Genomic DNA, 20,282 nt, shown 5'->3' with positions numbered 1-20,282 from the left:
ACGAGTTCTCAATCATCAGTTCCCTCCCCGTCGTGTCTCGCCCTCCCACCCAGATAGACAAACAGCAACGAGCAGAGTCCACGACATCAGTGTGTACAGTGTAGAATCTCATTGCAGAATTCCGGGACCATACCCATACATACACATGCAGGTCTTTGCTGGGATGATGGATCCTTGTTCTTTTATTTCTGTTGATGCCGGAAATAATCTTAGATTTGCCGTGCGACACACAGGAATTTCCCACCGTCTCTCTCTCTCTCTCTCTCTCTCTCTCTCTCTCTCTCTCTCTCTCTCTCTCTCTCTCTCTCTCTCTCTCTCTCTCTCTCTCTCTCTCTCTCTCTCTCTCAACCGAACAGCGCGTCGGCTTTTCTCTACTTCTCGCTCTCTCAAAACCTGCTTAGGGGGAGGACGAAAAAGAAAGAAGGATCTTGAACCCTGAACGGGTGTCATCGGTGGGTCACTGATGCATCCCGTCGACCGTTGAGTCGAATCGTACTAGGAGGAACAGTCTCGTGGGCAGAGAAGCATCTGGGCGTCCCTCTCGAGTGGGAGAGATTCGCTGCTGGCTTGGGGATCGGAGCACATAGAGAGAGAGACAGAGAGAGTGTGTGTGTGCAAGCGAACCTACGATACTCCCTTTGTGGTTATCACTTCATCTTTCAGTCGCTTCCCAATCTGAGGCGGACATCATCATCATCATCATCATGGGTCAACACAGGTGCACGGAGCGGCATGACAACAACGGAATGAAGGCGGGGAGTTTTTTCTCATTTTAATGGTACATAGGTGTCAGTTGAGGTGGGTGGGAAGGAGCGGCGGATTGGGCACACCCCCTTCGACTCCAACCCATCACCACCACCGGGAGAACGGAGGCGTGGGAGCCCAGGGAAGCGCTACGACGGCTGGCATCCTCGGAGGGGTGTACTTGTCCTTCGTGGTGGCCTCCTCGTGCTCGGCTTCGGAAAGCACGCTCCGTCCTTCTTGCTCTCTCCTCGATATTTTCTTTTCGACGATATAAAGCTGGGTTCGATACTGGAGACGATGCTTCCCCCCTTTTTCTGATCAAAAACGTGGTATAGTGACGAAGAAGTGCAAAAAGGTGGTGCAGAAACAAGACTTCGGATGGCGCGTCACCGAGGAAGATTCCAGTCCTTCATGCAGATGGATTGGCGAAAGGCATTGTCACGCACGAGTTTCGGTTGGTGCTTCCATTTAAATCTTGGCACCGACGAGCTTGGCCCAGTGAGCAGTGTCGAACGACTTGGGACGCTCGATGGGCGCACCGACGGCACGGTCGATGATGAGCTGAGGGAGGACACCGAGCGCACGGCTGACACCGAAGAGGACGGTGTAGAAGTTCTCCTCAGTGAGGCCGTAGTACTGGAGCAAGACACCGGAGTGGGCGTCGACGTTGGGGTACGGGTTCTTGGTCTTGCCGTGCTCGGTCAACACGCCGGGCGCGATCTTGTACACCTGCGAGACGAGCTTGAACATCGGGTCGTCGGGGAGGTGCTTGATGGCGAACTCGCGCTGGGAGACGTAACGCGGGTCGGTCTTGCGGAGGACGGCGTGGCCGTAGCCGGGAACGACACGGCCGGCCTTGAGGGTGTCCCACAGGTACTTGGTGATGTTCTCGTCGGACAAGTCGGAGCCGACCGAGGCCTTCATCTCCTGGAGCCACTTGAGGACCTCCTGGTTGGCGAGGCCGTGGAGGGGACCGGCGAGACCGTTCAGACCAGCGGCGAGGGAGAGGAAAGGAGAGCTGAGCGCGGAACCGACCAGGTGGGTGGTGTGGGCGGAGACGTTACCACCCTCGTGGTCGGAGTGGATGGTGAGGTAGAGGCGCATCAGCTCGACAAAGTCCTTGTTCTCGGAGAAACCGAGCTGGTTGGCCAAGTTGTAGCCGTAGTCCTTGTCCTTCTGCACGGCGGGGACCTTGCCGTCTTTGTAGACGTTGCGGTAGATGCGGGCGGCGATGGTGGGCAGCTTCGCGATGAGGTCCATGCTGTCCTCGAAGGTGTGCTCCCAGTACTCGGCCTTCTTCATGCCCTTGGCGTAGGCCTTGGCGAAGGAGGACTCGTGCTCGAGGGCGACGACGGCGAGGGAGAGCTGGGCCATGGGGTGGAGGTCGGACGGGCAGCGGTCGATGAGCTCGGTGACGAAGCTGGGGACATCGGAGCGAGCGGCCCACTCGGCGGAGAGGTCACGAACCTGCTGCTCGGAGGGAACCTCGCCGGTCAAGAGGAGCCAGAAGAGACCCTCGGGCAGAGGCTCAGAGCCACCGGGGGCCTTGGGAAGGAGCTCCTGGCATTCGGGGATGGTCTTGCCGCGGAAACGGATGCCCTCCTCGGAGTCGAGGACGGAACCCTCCCAGACGAGGGACTTGATACCACGGGCACCACCGTAGACCTGGTCCAAGGTGACCTCGCCGATGACCTTGTTACCGTACTCTTTCCGCAGCTTCTTGATCTGCTCAATCTTCTCGGGCAGCGAGGCGGCGAAGGTCTCTTTGAGGGACTGTTGATGGGTTTCAATTTAGTGGGCGTTCGGTGAGGTTTGTATGCGTACGCCGCGCTCAATGGTGTGGCATTGGCGCAGCTGGCGAGAAAGCATCGGGACTTACTGCGGTCTTGCTCGGGGTCGCGTATGTTCGGGCGAGGTTGAAAGCGGTCTTTTGCGTCCATGAGAAGGCAGGCTGGGGAGCCATTGTGCGGCGCAGAGCAGCGCGGGAGAAGGTGTTGAGAGCCATCGTCACGATCGTTCCGAGGCAATCTAGAGGAGGTTTAAAAAGATGGAACTGTCGTCCGCCGGGACAAGGATAGATCCTCTGTTGAGAAGCGCAAAGGTCAGATGATGAAAGTCAAGTCGGACAACGGATCAGATGGATCCCCGTGAGGTCCGACGATGGATGGAGATGACGAACCTGGGTAGGAAGAGGGAGGGATATTATTGATGGAGATGGTGGAGGTGGAGGTGGAGGTGGAAAAGTCTCACGATGGAAGAAAGACTCTAGAAAGATGTGATGAGAGAAGGTGTGTGTGTTGACGGCAGCGCCGGTAATGACACCACGCCCGGGCATGAATGGGTAGCTCTGGCGCTGGCTGGCTGGCTGGCTGGGTGAGCGACGAAAACTCCCGTCCGAGCTGCGGCTGACGGACGGGTGAATTTGGGGGCGCTCGGACTGTATACCTAGGTAGTAATAATAATAATAATAATAATACACAGCTTCTGCTACTACTGATGAGAGCTTCTCCTACGGACCACAGTGCAGTACAATGTTAGTACAATGCTGTACATTTTATTACACACAGCAACCCCCGATTCCCGCCCGTTGATGCTGCTGCTGGTGTTGTTGCTGCGGCTGGCTGTCACCAAAAAAAATAAAGAATAAAAAAAATTGAATCCTCCCTCCCCCGAAAGCCGACGTTGATCCGCATCCCGCCCGCCAACTCCCACCCGAACAGTAAACCCACGATCCATGCCATGCCATACCATGATGATGATGCAACGCCCGACCTCGACCAAACCGTTTGGGCTGACCTGTATGTACCTCTCAGATGTATATCTCACGCGTGGGTTGATAGATACCTGGTAGTCCTCTCCGGCCCTGCACGGGTTCATCTCCACGCATCATTCCAAAATCAGTAGACATTTTCAAAATGATAAGCACGATGGTGGACTCTTCCGACTCGTCCTGCATCGCGCAAGGGTTCTCCTCTCGGCGGTTGGCGGGAAAGAAAGAGAAAAAACACCCCCAAGCTCTTCCGACGGGTTCACTTGATCGATGCCATCCGTAGATATTTACTAGTGCAGGTGCTGGGCCATTTCATCAGTCCATGATGCTTGTTTGGGCAACATTAGATTCAACGAACATCTATCCGCTGCCAAGTCTCCTAGCAGTCATGAAGCCGAGTCCGCCGGTCTCCCAGCGTTGCGTCGGGCCTTTGATCGACAAAACGACATGTGATAGATGATGACCTTCGCGGAATATCATTAATCCTGCCCTTCGATCCGCATCTAACGATACAGGACAGTCCAGTGCGGTGCGGTGCAGTACATGTCGGAGACCCTTCCTGCAGAGAAGCATCGCGACATGCACATGCGTCAACGTCATGTAATAACCGTGATTGGCGCATGTGAGAGATAGCGCCCACTGATATCATAACCCTTGCGGTATTGGGAGGAGATACGCACCGAGGGTATACAGCACACTGCCCGGTTGCGATCTCGGACAGAGTCATCCTCTCTTGGAAGCAGAAACACCAACAGACGGATCAGAGATGGATATTGTTCCTCGGCCTCTCGCGGCTTTTGCAAAACAATCGCCAGCTTTGCATATAGCCGGCCGCTCGTCTCGCTCGTCCCTGGAGACCTCATTCGTGCATCACCAGGGCACGCTCCCATCCATCATCGTCAATTTGGCTCCATTTAGGGCTTTGTTTTCGGCACACCTCCAGGGCTTCCACGGTTATCACCTCTCTTGAAAGTTATTATTATTATTATCATTCCAGCGGGCGAACATTCGCAACCCGCTCATTGATTAGCCTTCGCTCGTCATGCTTCGGCGCTCTTTCGTGGCCGATGCGCCATCGTGACCAGATCGCATCTTCGCATATGCCTCGGACATGGGGAGAACATGGGGAAAGCTTTCTCGCAAGCCGGCGGGAACTTTCCTGCCGAGCACATACATAGTGGATTTTCCATCTTGTTGGGTGGGTTGTTCGAGTGGTGGCGGGCGCAGAGAAAGCTCGTGTGTTCCAACTTCTTTTTCCTTCTTGTTTGGGAACACCGACACTGATCGAAAGCGATCCGGGCACATGCACATCAACGGATCGCTGTCATCCTCCCTCAGGACGGAGAGGACCTCATCGGGACCATTCTAGGTTTCATCGCTCGCGTACCATCATACACCTGCACTGTACTGTACATGGCAGGGATATGGCGATGCCCGCGCTTCGTCGCTCATCACAGTCAGATACTCCGACGGATGAACGAGGTCGGTATACCGGCAGTTCGGCTTCGGCGTTCGGGTAAGCTTGTGTGCCGAAGTCGGCGGCATCATAAGAGTTGTAGTTTCTAATTGCTCTCATCATTCTATTTCCATATCTATGGAGGGCCTTAAAAGGCGGGTAAGCCGAGTGCTAATGATGATACTGCCTTAAAACTCCGTCCGCTCGTGTGTTCACAGAGGACGCAAGGGTGGCTGGAACAAAACAATGCACTCCAACACACGCAGATTCCCGAAATTTCGATGTTTACAGTAGCAGTGCCTTCCCGGGCGGATTGTGCGGAACAGCGCATGTTCCCACAAGATGAGAAGCATTCTGAAGCCATCCTGTGCAGTCGGTCTTCTTGCACACTTCCCTGGCGGAATGATGGACAGTTCGAGATATCTCATTTACGTTACGCTACTTGGTACATTAATTCTCTCATACCGATAGGTACGTTAGTAGTGACGGATCTCATGACGACGCAGACTTGTAACATTATTCCCGTGCATGATATTTCCATTTATTCGTATTTCCGAGTGTTTCGTCGGGTGGCCGCATGGCTGTCAGCAGACGACTGCCGAAGTCGTCACGTGGCTGCTGAGACCCGAGAAGCCGCCGTCGCTGTTGGGATCCAGCCAAGTCTTCCATCTGTCACCAGCCTCTTCTCCTTCTTCTCAACTTCATTCATCCCATCCTCCACTCCTTTCTCGTGTTCCTCCATCGCATCAACAGCCTCTACGTAGCAGGCCGACTCCAATCGACAAAGCGCATCTCACGTGTTTTACGCGAAAGCAGCGGTAGCATTTGCTTCAACCACCTTGCCGAAATTTTCGTCGTCGAATTTCATCCTTTGCGTGTCACGAACCTGCACCTCGTCGCCTTCCAAACAGCGGCACGGCGCGCGTCCACTCGTCGAGTCATCGCGCATCTGTTGTCTTTTAACTAACAAGGTGATACCATTTCACGCCTCGGGCATCATTCTAGCAAACGACAAGCGTCGAGTCGGCTTGTTTTTTAAGCAAAAATTGAACGTCCACATACAGGCATTGTTCGCGCACATTCCAGAGTAATCTCAGGTGTTTCAATCAGTAGTTGTAACATCCACGGATTCTCTCTAGACTTTCCTGACGGAACGCTACATTTGGATACCTACTTCCTGACCCGTGCCTACATAGTACGAGTGAGTAGGCGGTCGCGTAGAGCGTAGCCAACGTCCGTGTCGTACAGCCATCTTCACCTGGTCAAGAGAATATCAGAGGAGACATCGTGTGGCTGATAAAACCTTCACGTGTCGTGCGAGCGAAGACTACAAGTTTGCATAATCACATCGACAGCCGGTCCGTTGTGTTCCCATTGCTCTCGCAGCCGAATAACGACCCGGCAAGGCACAGTAGCTGCTCTAAGACGTCGCAGTACCGACTCTGATCAGAGTGATCACATCGCGCTCCACGTAGGCCATTGACGAGGAGATCGTCATTGATCGAGCGTGACCAGCGCTGCGCATAGCAAGCACCACCATCTTGCGGATAGGCTATACCTTCAGTAGACAATATGGCCGCATCAACACCAACTGTAGATGACCTAGACGGACTGCTAGCGTCTTTGAACTCGCTCAAACCACCGGGCGCCAGCAAGACCAAGATCACCACCATTACCACCCTGTGTGTGAATAATATTCAGGTAAGTGTTCAGTACTATCATTGCGACGATCTTGTCGAAAGAGTCGACGCGGCCAGGCCTAACAGGCCTTTGCCCGCCGCACGATGTGTTAATGTCATCCCTGGAGACCACGAACTAACATCTCTACCATCCAGGCCGAGTCCAGCCTTGTACAGTCATTCTACCGAGCATTGAAGAAAGCACCATCAACCCACAAATTAGGCGCGTTGTACGTCATTGATAGTGTAGTACGACAATGGATCGAAAAAGCAAAAGCAGCGGGACAGGATTTACATGTGGAAGGACGAGGAGAGCCCGGCACATATCCCGCTGCTGTTAAACGCGTCACGGAGCTCATGCCGGCGCTGTTTGATGATATGATGAAGGACATCCCTACAGAACAAAAGCCCAAGCTTGAGAACATGATCACGATCTGGGAGCGTGCCAACACATTCCCGGCAAAGATGCTTGGCGAGTTCAAGAGTAGACTGAAAGGTGAAGGTGCTCCATCTGGGCAAACTGCTGCTCTTCAGACTGCTTCAACAGCACCCTCAGAAGTGCAAGTGGCACCTGTTCCAACGCGGCCTATAATGACACCCGTAGGATATCCTCCTCGTCACTTGTATGAGCAAGGTCTTGCGGCGCCTCTAGCAACTAACGGCCCGCCTCGGCCAGCACCTCCTCCATCTTCACTTAGGTCGCCGCCAGCTGCTCCGCCCTCGGACGTAAACAGTATTCTAGCTGCATTGTCCAAAGCTGCCCCTGTATCTCAACCTCCTCCAGCCATGCCAGTCAGCACCCCAAATCAAGCTTCTGCACCAGCAGCTCAGCTGCCACCTGGCATTGCAGCTCTGTTTGCCCAGCAGCAACATGCAGCAGCACCTCCGCCTCCTATTCAGCAGCAGTATCAACAGCCTGCGCCATCTTTCCCTTATATGCCACAGCCTGACGCAAACCCCTCATATCAGGCGCAGGCTCCGTATGGCGGATATCCTCTACAGCCGCCGTCTTCCGTGCCACAATCGTATTCCGCAGCACCGCCACCACAGCAAGCATATGCACCACCGCAGAATGATCCCTTGGCCCCACTACGAGGACTCCTTCCAGAGAATATCCTGAACGACACACAGAAGCTGATTCCAGCACTGCAACTCCTCCAGGACTTACAAAAGAATGGTATTCCTCCTGAACAATGGGCGCCTGTACTGAAGGGCTTCGAAGAACAATATCAGCCTCAGCAACAAGCAGGGTTCAACGGCCAAGCAAACTTCGGTCGAGGACAAGATCGTGATCGCAGCCGCAGTCCCGATAGGGGCGCACGCAACGGCCGCGATAGCCCAGTGTACGGCTCCTATGATCCCAACAATCGTCGCGATGGGGATGATGATCGCAATGGACGTGGCCGAGGGCCAGCACCATCGCGCTTCCGACAGCGATCTCCACCCATGGCTTCTCGCGACAATCCTTCCGCCATCGCCATGAACGGCAAGCCCATGCAACCCAAAATCATCGGATACGACGCCAACTTGCCTCACGGCTACATCAAAGTCATGTCCCGCACTCTATTCGTCGGCGGCGCCAATGGCAGTCAAGCCGAGATCCAGGCCCTATTCGAGCGCTTCGGCGTGGTCCAAACATGTATCGCCAACCGCGACAAACGCCACGCCTTCGTCAAGATGACCACCCGCAATTTCGCGCTCGACGCCAAGCAAAACATGGAAGACATGCAAGCCCGCAACGACCGCGACGTCATGAACATCGCCCGCCAGACCAAATGGGGCGTCGGCTTCGGCCCCCGCGAATGCTGCGACTACGCCAAAGGTGAAAGCGTCATCCCGATCGACAAACTCACCGACGCCGATACCAAATGGCTGCTCACCGCCGAATACGGTGGCACCGGCGGCCGCCCCATCGAGAGCGGCATGGTCCTCGAGGAGCCGGACATTGAAATCGGCGCCGGAGTCAGCAGCAAGGCCATGAGCAAGCGCGTCGGCCCCGACATGTCCGGCCAGCCGACCAAGCGCCAGCGAGATGACCGCGCCGGCGGTCAGGGCCCCGGTGGCCGACACGGTGGGGGACACCACCACAACCGCAACAAAGGTGGCGATCATGCATACGGCAATGGAGGCGGCGCTGGAAATGGCCAGCAACCTCCGATAAACCCCTACAGCTATGCCCGCCCCGAGCCCGTGGCGGTCGCGACGCCCCCCGCTGTGCCGGGCTTTGGCTTCAGTTTGAACCTCCCTCAGAGCGGAGGTGGAGGCGGTTCTTACCGCTGATTGATGGACATTTCTGGGATTGGGTTCAAGCCCGCTGCATGTTTGGCAGCTTGAGAAAAAGTCAGGTTTTGGGCGGATCGCATTGGAGGAGGGTTTACCCTTTTTGTGTGTACATCAATGTCTTTTTGTTATTCTTTGTCATCTTAAATTCATCAATTGTCACTTGAGTTTGTCGCGTCTTGGGGTGTTTTTTTTCTCCGTTTGGTTGGTGCGCGACTCGGGGACTTCTAGCTAGTCGGGTTCTTCCCTCTTTTGGAGGTCCTCCTTCGCGGTGGCTTGTTCTTGCGTTTCGTTTGCATCTTCGGTGGCTGTTTGAAAATCGAGACAGTGCGCGATAAAGGTTATAATTGTGTCCATTGAATTCGATTGAAACTGTTTCCAATAACATTGCTGTGCCCTCCTGTCTGTTTTCCACATGTGTAACTGGCGATCCGTATATCCTCACAGTTGCAAAACTTTGACGCGACGAGGGAGACGTCCCATGTCTACAGGTTCGTAGCCGGTAGGAATTCCCATCGACCTCCCCCCCCTCCCCCCGATCTCTACCGTTAATCTCTTCACCATCCCGGCGAAAAGGAAAAGAAAGAAGAGACGCATCTGGCGTGATGAGAAAGAGCCCCGATGATCCTTCACGAGAAATACGAAGTCCCCGCCGCCACCTCCCACGCCGTATCCAAAAACCCCATCGCCATCACCCCCTCGACGCCCAACCCCGACATCCTCCTGTCCAATACCACGAAATCCGGCTGTCCCACCCCAGGCAACATTGGCACCAACCTCGCCGCCACCGCAAGGCTCTCCTCATCCACACCCCAAACCACGAGTTCCAATCGCCTGGGCAGCAAGGGACGGAGGAAGATCGCCGCGAGTCCGTGGCCCGTGGTGTCGAGATATGTGGTTGTCGTGGGCCGGCCGTCGAAGCCGATGTGGTGGATGAGGATCGCGGTGCCGTCGGGGCTGATCTCTATTGGGAAAAGGGGGTCGTAGCTGCGGGGGAGATCCGTGCCGACGGCGAGGCTGATCGCGTTGGCGGTTGTCGACGGGATCGTGTCATCCCACGAGCAGGAGATCTGGCTGTCGGCGGCGAAGTATTGGTGGAGGTTCTGGGATATTTGCAGCGCGAGGGAGTGGGTTCGTCTGTGCTGTGGGGAGTGGGCGATGATGGCGAAGGCGCCATGGGTGCGGAGGATGGCGTCCATGGCGCCGAGTTGGGTGAGTTGGCGGGGTGGGAAGGGGCGTGGGCGGCGACCATCGCCGGGGAAGGAGGTGGGCGTGTTGTAGATGAATCCGCCGCGTTCGTGCTGGAGGGTGGTGAGGTCGAGATTCACACGGTTGAGGCGGATAAATTTGCACTCGAGAAAGTATTCCTGTTTGGAAATGGTTAGAAAGCAGAAAGGAAGATGTAGAGTGTAGGAAAGCGGCGGCGATACGTACGGGCATGAAGAATTGACGGACGTTGCGGATCTCAAGAACACATGTCTTCGTAACAGGGTCGAACGTCACCTCAATACGAGCCAGCTGGCCAGGCACAAGGAGCTGTGTGATTTCAAGTCCAAACTTTGCACTCGTATCTCCTGGGTTGGCGCAGACCACGCTGAAGCTGTTGAGTCGGAATGGGATCTTGGAGTTGCTGTGCTCTGTCCAGTATTCGAAGAATGCCTTCAGCGGTTCGGTCGTCATCACGCCATCCCACCAATGCGGCCTGCCTGGGAATTCATGATAGACACTATCAGCGCCAATTTCATTGATCAATTGACCCATTAGGCGTGAGTGATACGGAGGGACGTTGTCATCGCTGCTTCCGTGCTGTTGAAATATGGGAATGCCTTGAACATTTGGAAGGTGAAGCTCGTTTCTGTAGCTATTCAGGGCAGTTTGGACAACAGCCGTTCGACCAGGATCAGCAGATTTCCAAAATGTATACGGTACGTAGTTCTGAATGGATGTGTATCCGCTGAGAGGCGCAGCAGCGACGACCTTGTCGGGATGGTGAGTGAGATGGTACCATGCACCTTGCCCACCGTTGGAATGCCCGGTCAGCAGCCAACGATCGACGTCCACGCCGGGACGAGTCCAACTCGTTCTTTCGATCCAATCCCGAATCATCAGAACCGATGCCTGCACGTCTGCAGATCCCCATGCGTGCCAGTCGTCACCACTCCAAGGTGTACCGCCGCTTGGGAAAAGGGCCCAGACCCGCAGATCAGGCAGAGCATCCAAGGAGTGTTTGACATCTTCACTGTCCGCTTCCACTCCAGCGCCGTGAAGGGCAACCAGTACAGGTAATTTGTCCCCATTTGAGGCTGTTATTGCGACTTGTGAAGGCGGCCGAAGAATCGCGTATGACACGACTGCACCTGGGTGCATAAAAGTCACCTTGTGCGGTTCGTGAAGGTCGCGAAGTTTCGGTAAAGCATGGAATCGGATTGACAAGTGGTTGCCCTGACTTTCGATCAGATACTTGACAGAAAAAGGGATAGAGGCCTTGTAGCCGCCTGAACATTCGACATGAATGGCTAGCGGACGTGACTGTCCTTTCACAATCTGGATGGGCTCTTCAGATACTAGTCGCGCAACACAGTCACTGTGGGATGATTCGACGCTGTGGATGAGAATGTCTTCGTCGAGGCTGTTGTGTATCGTGACGGAAACATATGGACTTGCCAAGATCGCCGTTGGGCCGTGTCCGACAAAATCCGATGTCAGGACCGGGGAGTCTGCATTGATCCAGACCTGAGGGCCTCCGATCAGCTGCTCAAAGATCAACTCCAAGTCGAAGTCAGGGTTTGAAACAGCTCCCTGGGCACGAACGTCGCGCGCGAGTCGAAGGTCAATGCGATGATGGCCGGGAGAGAGACGAACAGTCACTGGGACTCTGTTGAAAGCATAAAAGTCTCCTCCGAAGTAATGCTCGTCGTCGATCCAGAACTCGAGAACCTGAGGAGTAAAGACGTTGGCCACCACGAGTTCCTCAGATGTTACAGTAAGGTCTCCTCGGACCCACGCCTGCCATTGGAGAGCTGCCCATCCATAGACATTCTGAAGAGCTTGCCAGTCAACATTTGAAAATGAGATCTTGGACTTGACAACAAGACGATTCTCTTGCGAATAAGATGTCTGAAGAGGTGCTCGTGTCCAGGAAGTGGTTCCATTGGTAGCGAGAGCCGTCCGGAAATGGGCATGCTCGTCGTATTCTAGGCTACGGAATCCGCCATGGGTCGTCTCCAATGGGTCAGCACCCCATGTCGCTTCTGTGAGGGTTTCATTAGCCGGGTGTTTCGCTACGGTATCATGTAGGGTTATCCATGCCTCGAGTGCCGATCTGAAATGGTCCAAGCAATTGAAAGTCTGGGCTGAATTGCATAACTGATGATTGAGAAGAAGTCTTGGCCATCGCGCTTGGACTGTTGTTACCGAGGATGATCTGTGATGCATAACACGTCCCGACGACAACTTGCCAAAGCCATTTGAGGAACATGGTCGGTCTTGCGTTTTATGTACGGGTGATGTGGTTCAAGGCCTGTCTAAAATCTCACTGCATTGGTGATTCTTGCTTACGAATCATCCTTCCTTGTCCATGTCGTGATTGATTGTGATGGAGATCATATCCAGAAATACAGGTGTGATGATCACGTACATATCGATCAAATCATACAATATCATGCACACACATTGGTCGTAGAGGAGTATGTGTCTATCGTGGATTGTGCATACAGTACGTGGGATCAACCCACGCGATGCATTATATTACATATCTTCCACTGCACACGGACATGCATCATTATTATTGTTATTATTATTATTATGCAACCCGCATAGTCGCCGAGAAAGTACGGGGGTGACGCAATGTTCCCCCATAAATTGTCGGAGCTAAGCAGAACGTGGAAACCTGCGCTCCGCCAAGCCCTTGATGGCATTGCGGACCTGCATAAGATACGTACGCCTTCCATGGGACGTCGGCACTTTTGACAGATCATCGACATCTCGGAATCCTCCTCCCTTACGCTCAATACGCCCCGCCAAGACGAGAAATGCAGCAGACAAGCACCTCATCCTAAGCGATCACTCCTACAGCCAAGGAATCTCTCCGCAATTTGAAGGGACCATCCCAGTTAAGATGGCCCAGTGAACTCAGCGACGAAATCATGCCCGAATTCATACACGACGATGGCGGATCGAAAGGACCAGGAGGCAAAATCGAATCGCGTCACCGTTCCTCATCTTTCAACCCCGCCGCAACCAAAACTGTCAAATTTCCCATGATGACCAGCACAATGGAGGAGCAGGAGAGTGCGATCATCGACTACGATCAGGAGTCTGGCCTAGACGACTCCCGAAGCGCCAGTCCCGCCCCACTACTCAATGGCGGTCCGTCTGGCATGCACTCGAGCCGACTGTTGCAGAGACCAGGGATGCAACGGCAGGACTCGACGCTGCGCAGTTGGGTGTCGTGGGCCGGCGGAGCGCGAAGGCCGAAGCAGAAGAGTTTGGGCGAGGCGATCAAGACGGTGCGGACAAGGAAAGCAAGCGTCAGTGAGAGCGCACATGAGATTGCAGATTCGTTGAAGGCGCCAGTGTCGCTACGGCTCGTCGTACGTTTCCTCCCTTCTTGCTTATCTGAGATGAGACGATCAGTGCGTTGTGATGCATAGGCTAACATGCAGCTCAAAAGACCCTCTGTAGCATTTGGTACGCCACCTCAATCCTCACCAACACCTCCTCCAAGGCGATTTTGACGGCCTTCCCGAAACCCATCACGCTCACCGTGATACAATTCCTGCTGGTATCCTTCTGGTGTGTCTTCCTCTCGTTCGTGGCGCGACACAACAAAACGCTCCGCGAGGCCATGCCCGTCCTCAAAAACGGCATCCGACGGCCAAGCAAGGATCTCCTCCTCGCCACCCTCCCCCTGACCGCCTTCCAAGTCGGCGGTCACATCCTCAACTCCGACGCCATGACCATGATCCCGGTCTCCCTGGTCCACACGATCAAGGGACTCTCCCCGCTCATGACCGTCGTCGCCTACCGCGTCTTCTTCAACATCAAGCACTCGACCCCGACCTACCTCTCCCTGATCCCCCTCACGGTGGGCGTGATCCTCGCCTGCTCCGCCAGCTTCGCGGGCAACCTGCTCGGGCTGACCTACGCCTTCGGCAGCGCGGTGCTCTTCGTGACGCAGAACATCGTGTCGAAGAAGATCTTCAACGAAGCCGCCCAGGCCGAGGCCGAGGGCGCGCCCATCGCCCGCCGCAAGCCCGACAAGCTCAACCTCCTCTGCTACTCCTCCGCCTGCGCCTTCTGCATCACCTTCCCCATCTGGCTGTGGTCCGAAGGCTTCGGCATCGCGGCGGATTTCGCGCACGACTTCTCCATCGACCTCCGCGAGCGGCCCGGCTCGCTGGACCACGGCGCGCTGGCGGCGGAGTACATCTTCAACGGGACCTTCCACTTCGGACAGAGCCTCGTGGCGTTCGTGCTGCTGGGCCTCGTCAGCCCCGTGACGTATTCCGTCGCGGCCTTGCTCAAGCGCGTCGTCGTCATCATGTTCGCGATCGTGTGGTTCGGGAACCCGATGACGCGCGTGCAGGGCGCCGGGTTCGCGTTGACTTTCCTGGGCTTGTATCTGTACGATCGGACCAGCGATGCGGCCAAGGCGGAGCGCAGAGCGAAGGCCGCCCTGGCGAACAAGGCGTCGCATCTCCTGCCGGTGAACTCTCAGGATGCTGAGAAGAGGTCTGCGGGGGCTGGTTCCATGAATGGGGGGGGCAAAGGCGCTGCCGACCATCCGTGGAATCATCATGGCGGTCACGGACACGTTGTACGATAGTAACCATGCCTTCGGCATAGATGGAAGACCATATTGCTTAATGAACGGAATGTTGCTTTGAGGGTTTTCACGTGGAGTCCGATGAATTAGAGCTGTAGTGTTCACCATTTGAGAACAGCTTATAGTAGATCATTGAATTTTGAGTGAGAAAAGGTGTTTTTGAGTGCTCGATAACAACTTGTACAATTTCTAACAAATTTAGTGAGCAACCAATACAAAATCCATCATATCTACATTTCACTGTCATCTCATCCTCCATTCTTCCATCTCCAAAGACCGCGGTCTTCTCTCGTCTTTTCTCCTTCTCTCTCTCTCCGGTCACGAAAAGCTTTACAATTTTGTTCGCGGGGGAAATATGGGATACGTCATCGTGTGTATCCCGATTTGATCTGGGGGCTTTTCCTTGGTCCTTCCGCAGCAGCGCGCAGGAGACAGGATGTTCCGAAAGAAGTGCATTGAAGCACTCTTGATCGTGTTGGTGTGGCGGTTCTTGCAATCTGACATGTTCTGATTATGTGCACCAGACCGCTCTACTTGCGGGCGAGACGGGTACGGGCCTTGACGGTCATGTCGTAAAGGGCGTCCTTGAAGTAGAACAAGAAGGCAGCGGTGATGACCGACTGGGTGACCTTGGGTCCGATACCTGACGATGATGATCTGTTAGTATCCTGCTACCACTTCAGAAGCTCCTTGGTTGGGGATAGGACAAACTCACCTCCGTACAGACCGCCGACACCCTCCTCCTTGTAGATCTTCTTAAGAGTGGCAGTCATGCCAATCTTCTCGCCACCCTTGGCCGCGACGTGGGCACGCGACTTGACGGTGATGTAAGGGTAGGTGATGGTGGTCGCGGCGAGCTTGCCGAGGGCACCGATGAGGAAGCTGTCCCAGGCGCTGACCTTCCTTCGCTTCTCAACAGCCTGCTTGAGCTGCTCGAAGATGGTGTACTGGAGGATGGGGTTGATGACCAACACCAAGGCCGGGAGCACACCGGCGAAGAGGCGGAGGAAACCGTCCTCCTTGATGATCTTGGCGAAGGTCGCAATGGTGCCTGGGGGCACAACCTTCTTCTGCTCACCAGCCTGGACGGGAAGACCCTCCTTGGCCTCGTTCTCACGCGCAGTCATGCGGGTGTTGACGACCCAGATGGGGTTGGTGAGGAGCACAGTTGCGCTACCGGCAAGGGCACCGGCAGCCATGGACTCGATGGTGCTCAAGCGCGCCTTGCCGGTGGTGCGCTGGAAGAAGTCACGGGACCATTCATACCCTGTTGTCAATGTATCAGCCAAAACGCCCCTCTTCTCAAAACACATGCATCAGGGACGATGAACATGCGACTGACAGTAGTAGTAGACGAAGTTGGTGACAGTGATGCCGAACAGGGCGCTGTCAAGACCGGCGTAGAGACCAACGACACCCTCGCGGTCGAGGATGCGCTTGGCGGCGGCGAGAGTGCCGGTGTGTGCCTTCTTCTTCTCGACCTGGGCGCGGGTGGAAAGGGTGATGAGCGGGTAGCTTTGCGATTCATCGTCAGCTATGCGATGGGCATGTCGAGCGAGGTGCTTCTTCCCACTACTCACGTCAAAGCCATGGACAAGAGACCACCACCGGCACCAGCCAGGGCGTGGGCGACATTGTCGCTCTGGACCTCAGCGGCGGTCGCGGTCACCTGCGGTGTTTCCTGTTTGGTGATTGCTTAGATGGTCGCTTCCGCGCCAATGCATCACGATGAAAGTCTGCGTACCTTGGTGGCCATGGTGAGTGGTGATGGGTGAGTGCCGTAGGTAGGTGATGAGACGTAGGTTGGTGGTGAAGATGAGGGAAGGGATCACACGCGCGCAGGAGTAGTTGGGTGCGAGAGAGGGAAAATTGGTGGTATATCACGAGCCAAATCAAATGCAGAGAGCAGCTGCCGGGCAAAAGAGTTTCGGGTGTTTGTGGTGACGATGAGGTAGCGAACTGCATGCACCGTTCTGGGCTTTGGGCCTCTTCCTGGGCAAGAGGAAGGGCATATGACGACCTTTCCCTCCCCCACTGCCGAGGCGAATCCATGGGCTGTTCGGCTTTTCCGAGCTGTCCAAAACAACCTTGGAAAGCATAGAGAAACTGCCAGCCAACGTCACCCGCGAAACTCTGGCCGAGTTCGCTCGTGTCGTGTCCCATCCATTTCCCCAACCTCTCTGACGGCCATCAAACCACGATCGTGACGATGAAAGGTCACGGGAAAAGACGGAATCTCTCCAGCATCGTCTAAAATTCACATCGGTTATTAGGGCGACACATGTACACCGGGCCTCCATTCCAAGGCCGTTCGGTGAGTTTTGGCTCGGTGAGGACTATTGATGAGCCTAGGCAATCGAAAACATGACAATGTCATTACCTAGGTAATCAAAATACTGTACATCAACAACCGACCACCTGTGCGACCCTCCTACGTGAATAATGAGTCCATCGTGTGTACTGCCTCTTCTCAATAACCGGAAGGTGCACGGTGTGCTGTACAACAATCACGTCCAGCAACTCATACTCGACCACAGCATGTCATGGTCCTGCACATCACGACGAAAGAGTAAGGTGTTGCGACGTTCACTTTCTACGTCTCTTCCGATCATTTTCAGCGTCTCCCGCAACGCACGACTTCCATCGTTGGGGCGTGTTTGTGCACGCTTCCAGCCGGACAGAGTGGACGTTTTGCTGTCGTGCGGTTTCGCTTCGCTGGCCCGTTGAAAGGGATCTGGCCGTCAACGGTCAGTCCATGGCCTCCATATTCTAATGTCAGACAACGGTAGAGATGTTCTAAAACGTACTTTCGTGGGATATAACATGACATTGATGGTCGTGGAGAGTAGAAACGACACAAAGTACCGGATCCGGCACATGCTCGTATTAGGGTTGCTGATCGTCAGACTTACCCCAACCCTACCTGATGGCACTGGATATGTCCCGTCTGCGCAGGTGTTACACTGTTGGGTGTGCTGCGCCCCGAAGGAACATAACATTTGAAACACCTTTTGACCCTTCACAGTTCGTGTCCTTTCGGCGAGTCCGAACGCTGCTGACGCATGGGTATGAAATTAGTGGTGTGGTAAGAGAGTCAGAGCCAAATGCAGCGCGGGAAAGTTATGGGCATGTTCAGCATGATAGCTTGTCCGAATCGGGTGCGACCATGGTTGTCAATGAGCTATCAAATTATAGAATCTCGCGCATTCCGACCAGCGAGCGATTCAAAAGGCAATGTTCGACCGATCGAAATAGAAACAATCTGGAAGGCGAGTATGTCGACCCAAACGGAGCATAGTCCTGATTCGATGCCGTCTACTGACGCCCGCGAAGGCGGCCTGAACTTCTATTGTAACTATATTCCCACGGTTGACATGACTTCACCACGGAAGGACATCGTACCTTCCTCCTGCACCCCGATAAAGGCTGAAATGGAGTGATCTACAGGACTCGGAGTTGGTCCCTGAAGCGGCACAGCGGGACCAGGTTGCGTGCGGCGACCCCGTTCAGGCCCGCTCCCACGCAGCCGGGCGCGAAGGACATGGCCCGAAGGAGTGGCTATGTACCCGGGACCACTTGTTCGGGTCGATGTCCTCTCATCTGCGGTTGTCGCTACTGGACTTCATTCTGGCAAACTCTAGATCGATCGAGTCTGGTGATGTGCGAATGCGCGATCGGTCATTTTGTCGTTTGAATGAAAGGCTTCCAAGTATGCTCTTTGGAGTTGCTGGATATGGCGAAGATTAGCGGACCGTAGGGAGTTTTGATAGTAAAATTCATGCTGTCAGCATGGCCGGGATGAACAGTGAACCAGTATTGAATGAACGATCCATCGCAACCTCGCATCAAGAGGTGGTGTACCGGATGACTCCTTCGTCCCTTTTAGCCCCATTTTTGCGCGAGTTCTCGGCACGTTTGAGGTTTCCTGTCCAGTCCACGTTTGGTCCAATCGAGATGTGGAGACGCGTGGGCAAATGATGCAGGAAGATTTCGATATGGGCGTCGCCACGATATCTGGATGGAGGGCTTTCTAGACCGAGTCAAAACCTTGACAAAATCTCGCCAATCAATGATCGCTGGCTCACGGACTAATGTCACACTCCTACCGAGCAGATTTGTTTTTGGAGAGTCCGATTCCGAGTAAGCCATGGACAACAAAGCAATCCATGGAACTTATCTGCATGGGACATAAAGGCATACGGCGACTGCCTCCAGTATAGTAGCAGAGATTCGAGCTTATTACTAGCTGCGAATATTCCGAGGAAGCCGATGGCTTTGTCTGTTGGCATTTCCCTCTCCAAGATCGATGTAAACCATGTGCGCTGAAGCGAAGATCCGGCTATGTAGGTCGATTTTTCAGTCTTTCCAACTCTATCGGACTGATCTATACAGGTCGCATCGATCCAGATGAGCCAGTCAGTATGACCGAAGTGTCGAGGCAAGTCGCGAAGCGTAACGATGCAATTGTTGGCAACAGTAGCGGTATCCTGTCCACGGTGGATCTCAACATTAATGCTGTATGCGGAGTATGCTATCACAGAATACAGCTTATTGTGGTGATTCTGCCCGCCTCAGGACAGTCTCGGTATTGAGGTGCTGCAGCGCCCATAAGACACGACGGGCCTGACCGGCAACATGTGCTTGTAGCGAAGATATGTGCAGAAGCATTGTCCCCCAATGTTAACTTTGGCGACCATGCCGAACATGAAATAAAAACGCGAGATCGAGTCCGTCTGTGTTTTGGTGGCACGATAGGCGGAAGTCATCGCAGTGATAAACTTCGAAAGGCTGCGGGCACGTCAGCTGGAACGCCAACCTGCACCGTAGAACGGCAGCTGATGCTTGTTGCGCCTATCATATACGCGATCATGGCGAAAGCACCGCATTTCCGAAGGCCCAGTCCTCGACTTAGCATTTTTTTTCATCCATCCGCATGGTGCCTTGCGATGACGATTTATCGATGACTTGAGCGGGACTGGAGGTGCGATCTCACCAGGCACACCTGCCATAACGGTCGCTTGTTGCATCTGGACGGCTTTGTCTTAGTTCGGATAAGAGGGCCCGACGCAATGTTTCATCAAGAAGGTGATCGTGGGCCGAAAGCTGACGGCGGCGGGAAGAGGATACGAGACCAATCACCGCAACATCGGGCATGCGCGAGAGAGAAGGAGCGGACGCACGGTCCCCCGCCTATCTCATCAGCTTTGTTTGGCGGTGATGGTGTGGAAATTTATTCTTGCGACGATTCCCAGGGTGTTGGTGGTGGTGCCGGTGGTGGTGTTGGTCGACCCTCCACGATGGGAAACATGTTCGGTTGTCATGATGATGATGATGATGATGATGATGATGATGATGATGATTATTATTATTACCTATTATCGCATGGCTATTGTAGGTTAATTCCATCGAAAGAGGGTGTGAATGCTCCTGTACTGTACATGGTAAAGGACTGGACTGTACGGCAGGTCCCACCTGCACCTATCGTATTGTCGTGTTTTTTAATATTTGCTTGGTAGGGCTTGTTTG

At 54.4% G+C, this 20,282-nt stretch overlaps 7 protein-coding genes across 7 annotated transcripts; 3 read left to right on the top strand and 4 right to left on the bottom strand.

Annotated features, from left to right (window-relative positions):
* Positions 1 to 1,212: 1,212 nt before the first annotated feature.
* Positions 1,213 to 2,749, bottom strand: K489DRAFT_385973 (citrate synthase; the record flags this gene model as incomplete). The annotated part of the gene is made up of 2 exons (XM_033606182.1): positions 1,213 to 2,517; positions 2,624 to 2,749. 2 exons carry the CDS (start codon positions 2,747 to 2,749, stop codon positions 1,213 to 1,215), a joined length of 1,431 nt encoding a protein of 476 aa, XP_033464376.1.
* Positions 2,750 to 2,797: 48 nt separating this feature from the next.
* K489DRAFT_375429 (uncharacterized protein) lies at positions 2,798 to 3,307 on the bottom strand. Its single transcript, XM_033603686.1, has one exon. The coding sequence runs from the start codon at positions 3,077 to 3,079 to the stop codon at positions 2,861 to 2,863; it is 219 nt and encodes a 72-aa protein (XP_033464375.1). The 5' UTR covers positions 3,080 to 3,307; the 3' UTR covers positions 2,798 to 2,860.
* A 3,235-nt stretch (positions 3,308 to 6,542) lies between these two features.
* K489DRAFT_406050 (uncharacterized protein) lies at positions 6,543 to 8,929 on the top strand (the record flags this gene model as incomplete). The annotated part of the gene is made up of 2 exons (XM_033607215.1): positions 6,543 to 6,671; positions 6,806 to 8,929. The coding sequence occupies 2 exons, from the start codon at positions 6,543 to 6,545 to the stop codon at positions 8,927 to 8,929; spliced, it is 2,253 nt and encodes a 750-aa protein (XP_033464374.1).
* Positions 8,930 to 9,433: 504 nt separating this feature from the next.
* Positions 9,434 to 12,323, bottom strand: K489DRAFT_415001 (uncharacterized protein; the record flags this gene model as incomplete). Its single annotated transcript, XM_033608171.1, has 3 exons — positions 9,434 to 10,281; positions 10,364 to 12,180; positions 12,239 to 12,323. 3 exons carry the CDS (start codon positions 12,321 to 12,323, stop codon positions 9,559 to 9,561), a joined length of 2,625 nt encoding a protein of 874 aa, XP_033464373.1. The 3' UTR covers positions 9,434 to 9,558.
* A 519-nt stretch (positions 12,324 to 12,842) lies between these two features.
* Positions 12,843 to 15,122, top strand: K489DRAFT_375424 (TPT-domain-containing protein). The gene is made up of 2 exons (XM_033603685.1): positions 12,843 to 13,521; positions 13,602 to 15,122. Exons 1-2 carry the CDS (start codon positions 13,204 to 13,206, stop codon positions 14,754 to 14,756), a joined length of 1,473 nt encoding a protein of 490 aa, XP_033464372.1. The 5' UTR covers positions 12,843 to 13,203; the 3' UTR covers positions 14,757 to 15,122.
* On the bottom strand, positions 14,833 to 16,385 carry K489DRAFT_375423 (mitochondrial carrier). Its single transcript, XM_033603684.1, has 4 exons — positions 16,337 to 16,385; positions 16,099 to 16,271; positions 15,472 to 16,023; positions 14,833 to 15,399 (listed from the first exon to the last, which is right to left on the bottom strand). Exons 1-4 carry the CDS (start codon positions 16,345 to 16,347, stop codon positions 15,287 to 15,289), a joined length of 849 nt encoding a protein of 282 aa, XP_033464371.1. The 5' UTR covers positions 16,348 to 16,385; the 3' UTR covers positions 14,833 to 15,286.
* A 3,440-nt stretch (positions 16,386 to 19,825) lies between these two features.
* K489DRAFT_366504 (uncharacterized protein) lies at positions 19,826 to 20,272 on the top strand (the record flags this gene model as incomplete). Its single annotated transcript, XM_033602786.1, has 1 exon — positions 19,826 to 20,272. The coding sequence occupies one exon, from the start codon at positions 19,826 to 19,828 to the stop codon at positions 20,270 to 20,272; it is 447 nt and encodes a 148-aa protein (XP_033464370.1).
* Between the last annotated feature and the right edge of the window lie 10 nt (positions 20,273 to 20,282).

The sequence above is a fragment of the Dissoconium aciculare genome (genome assembly GCF_010015565.1).
Source record: "Dissoconium aciculare CBS 342.82 unplaced genomic scaffold K489scaffold_1, whole genome shotgun sequence".
Classification (NCBI taxonomy): Eukaryota; Fungi; Ascomycota; class Dothideomycetes; order Mycosphaerellales; family Dissoconiaceae; genus Dissoconium; species Dissoconium aciculare.
Note: the sequence above shows the minus strand (reverse complement) of the source record. Positions and strands in the feature narration are given on the sequence as shown.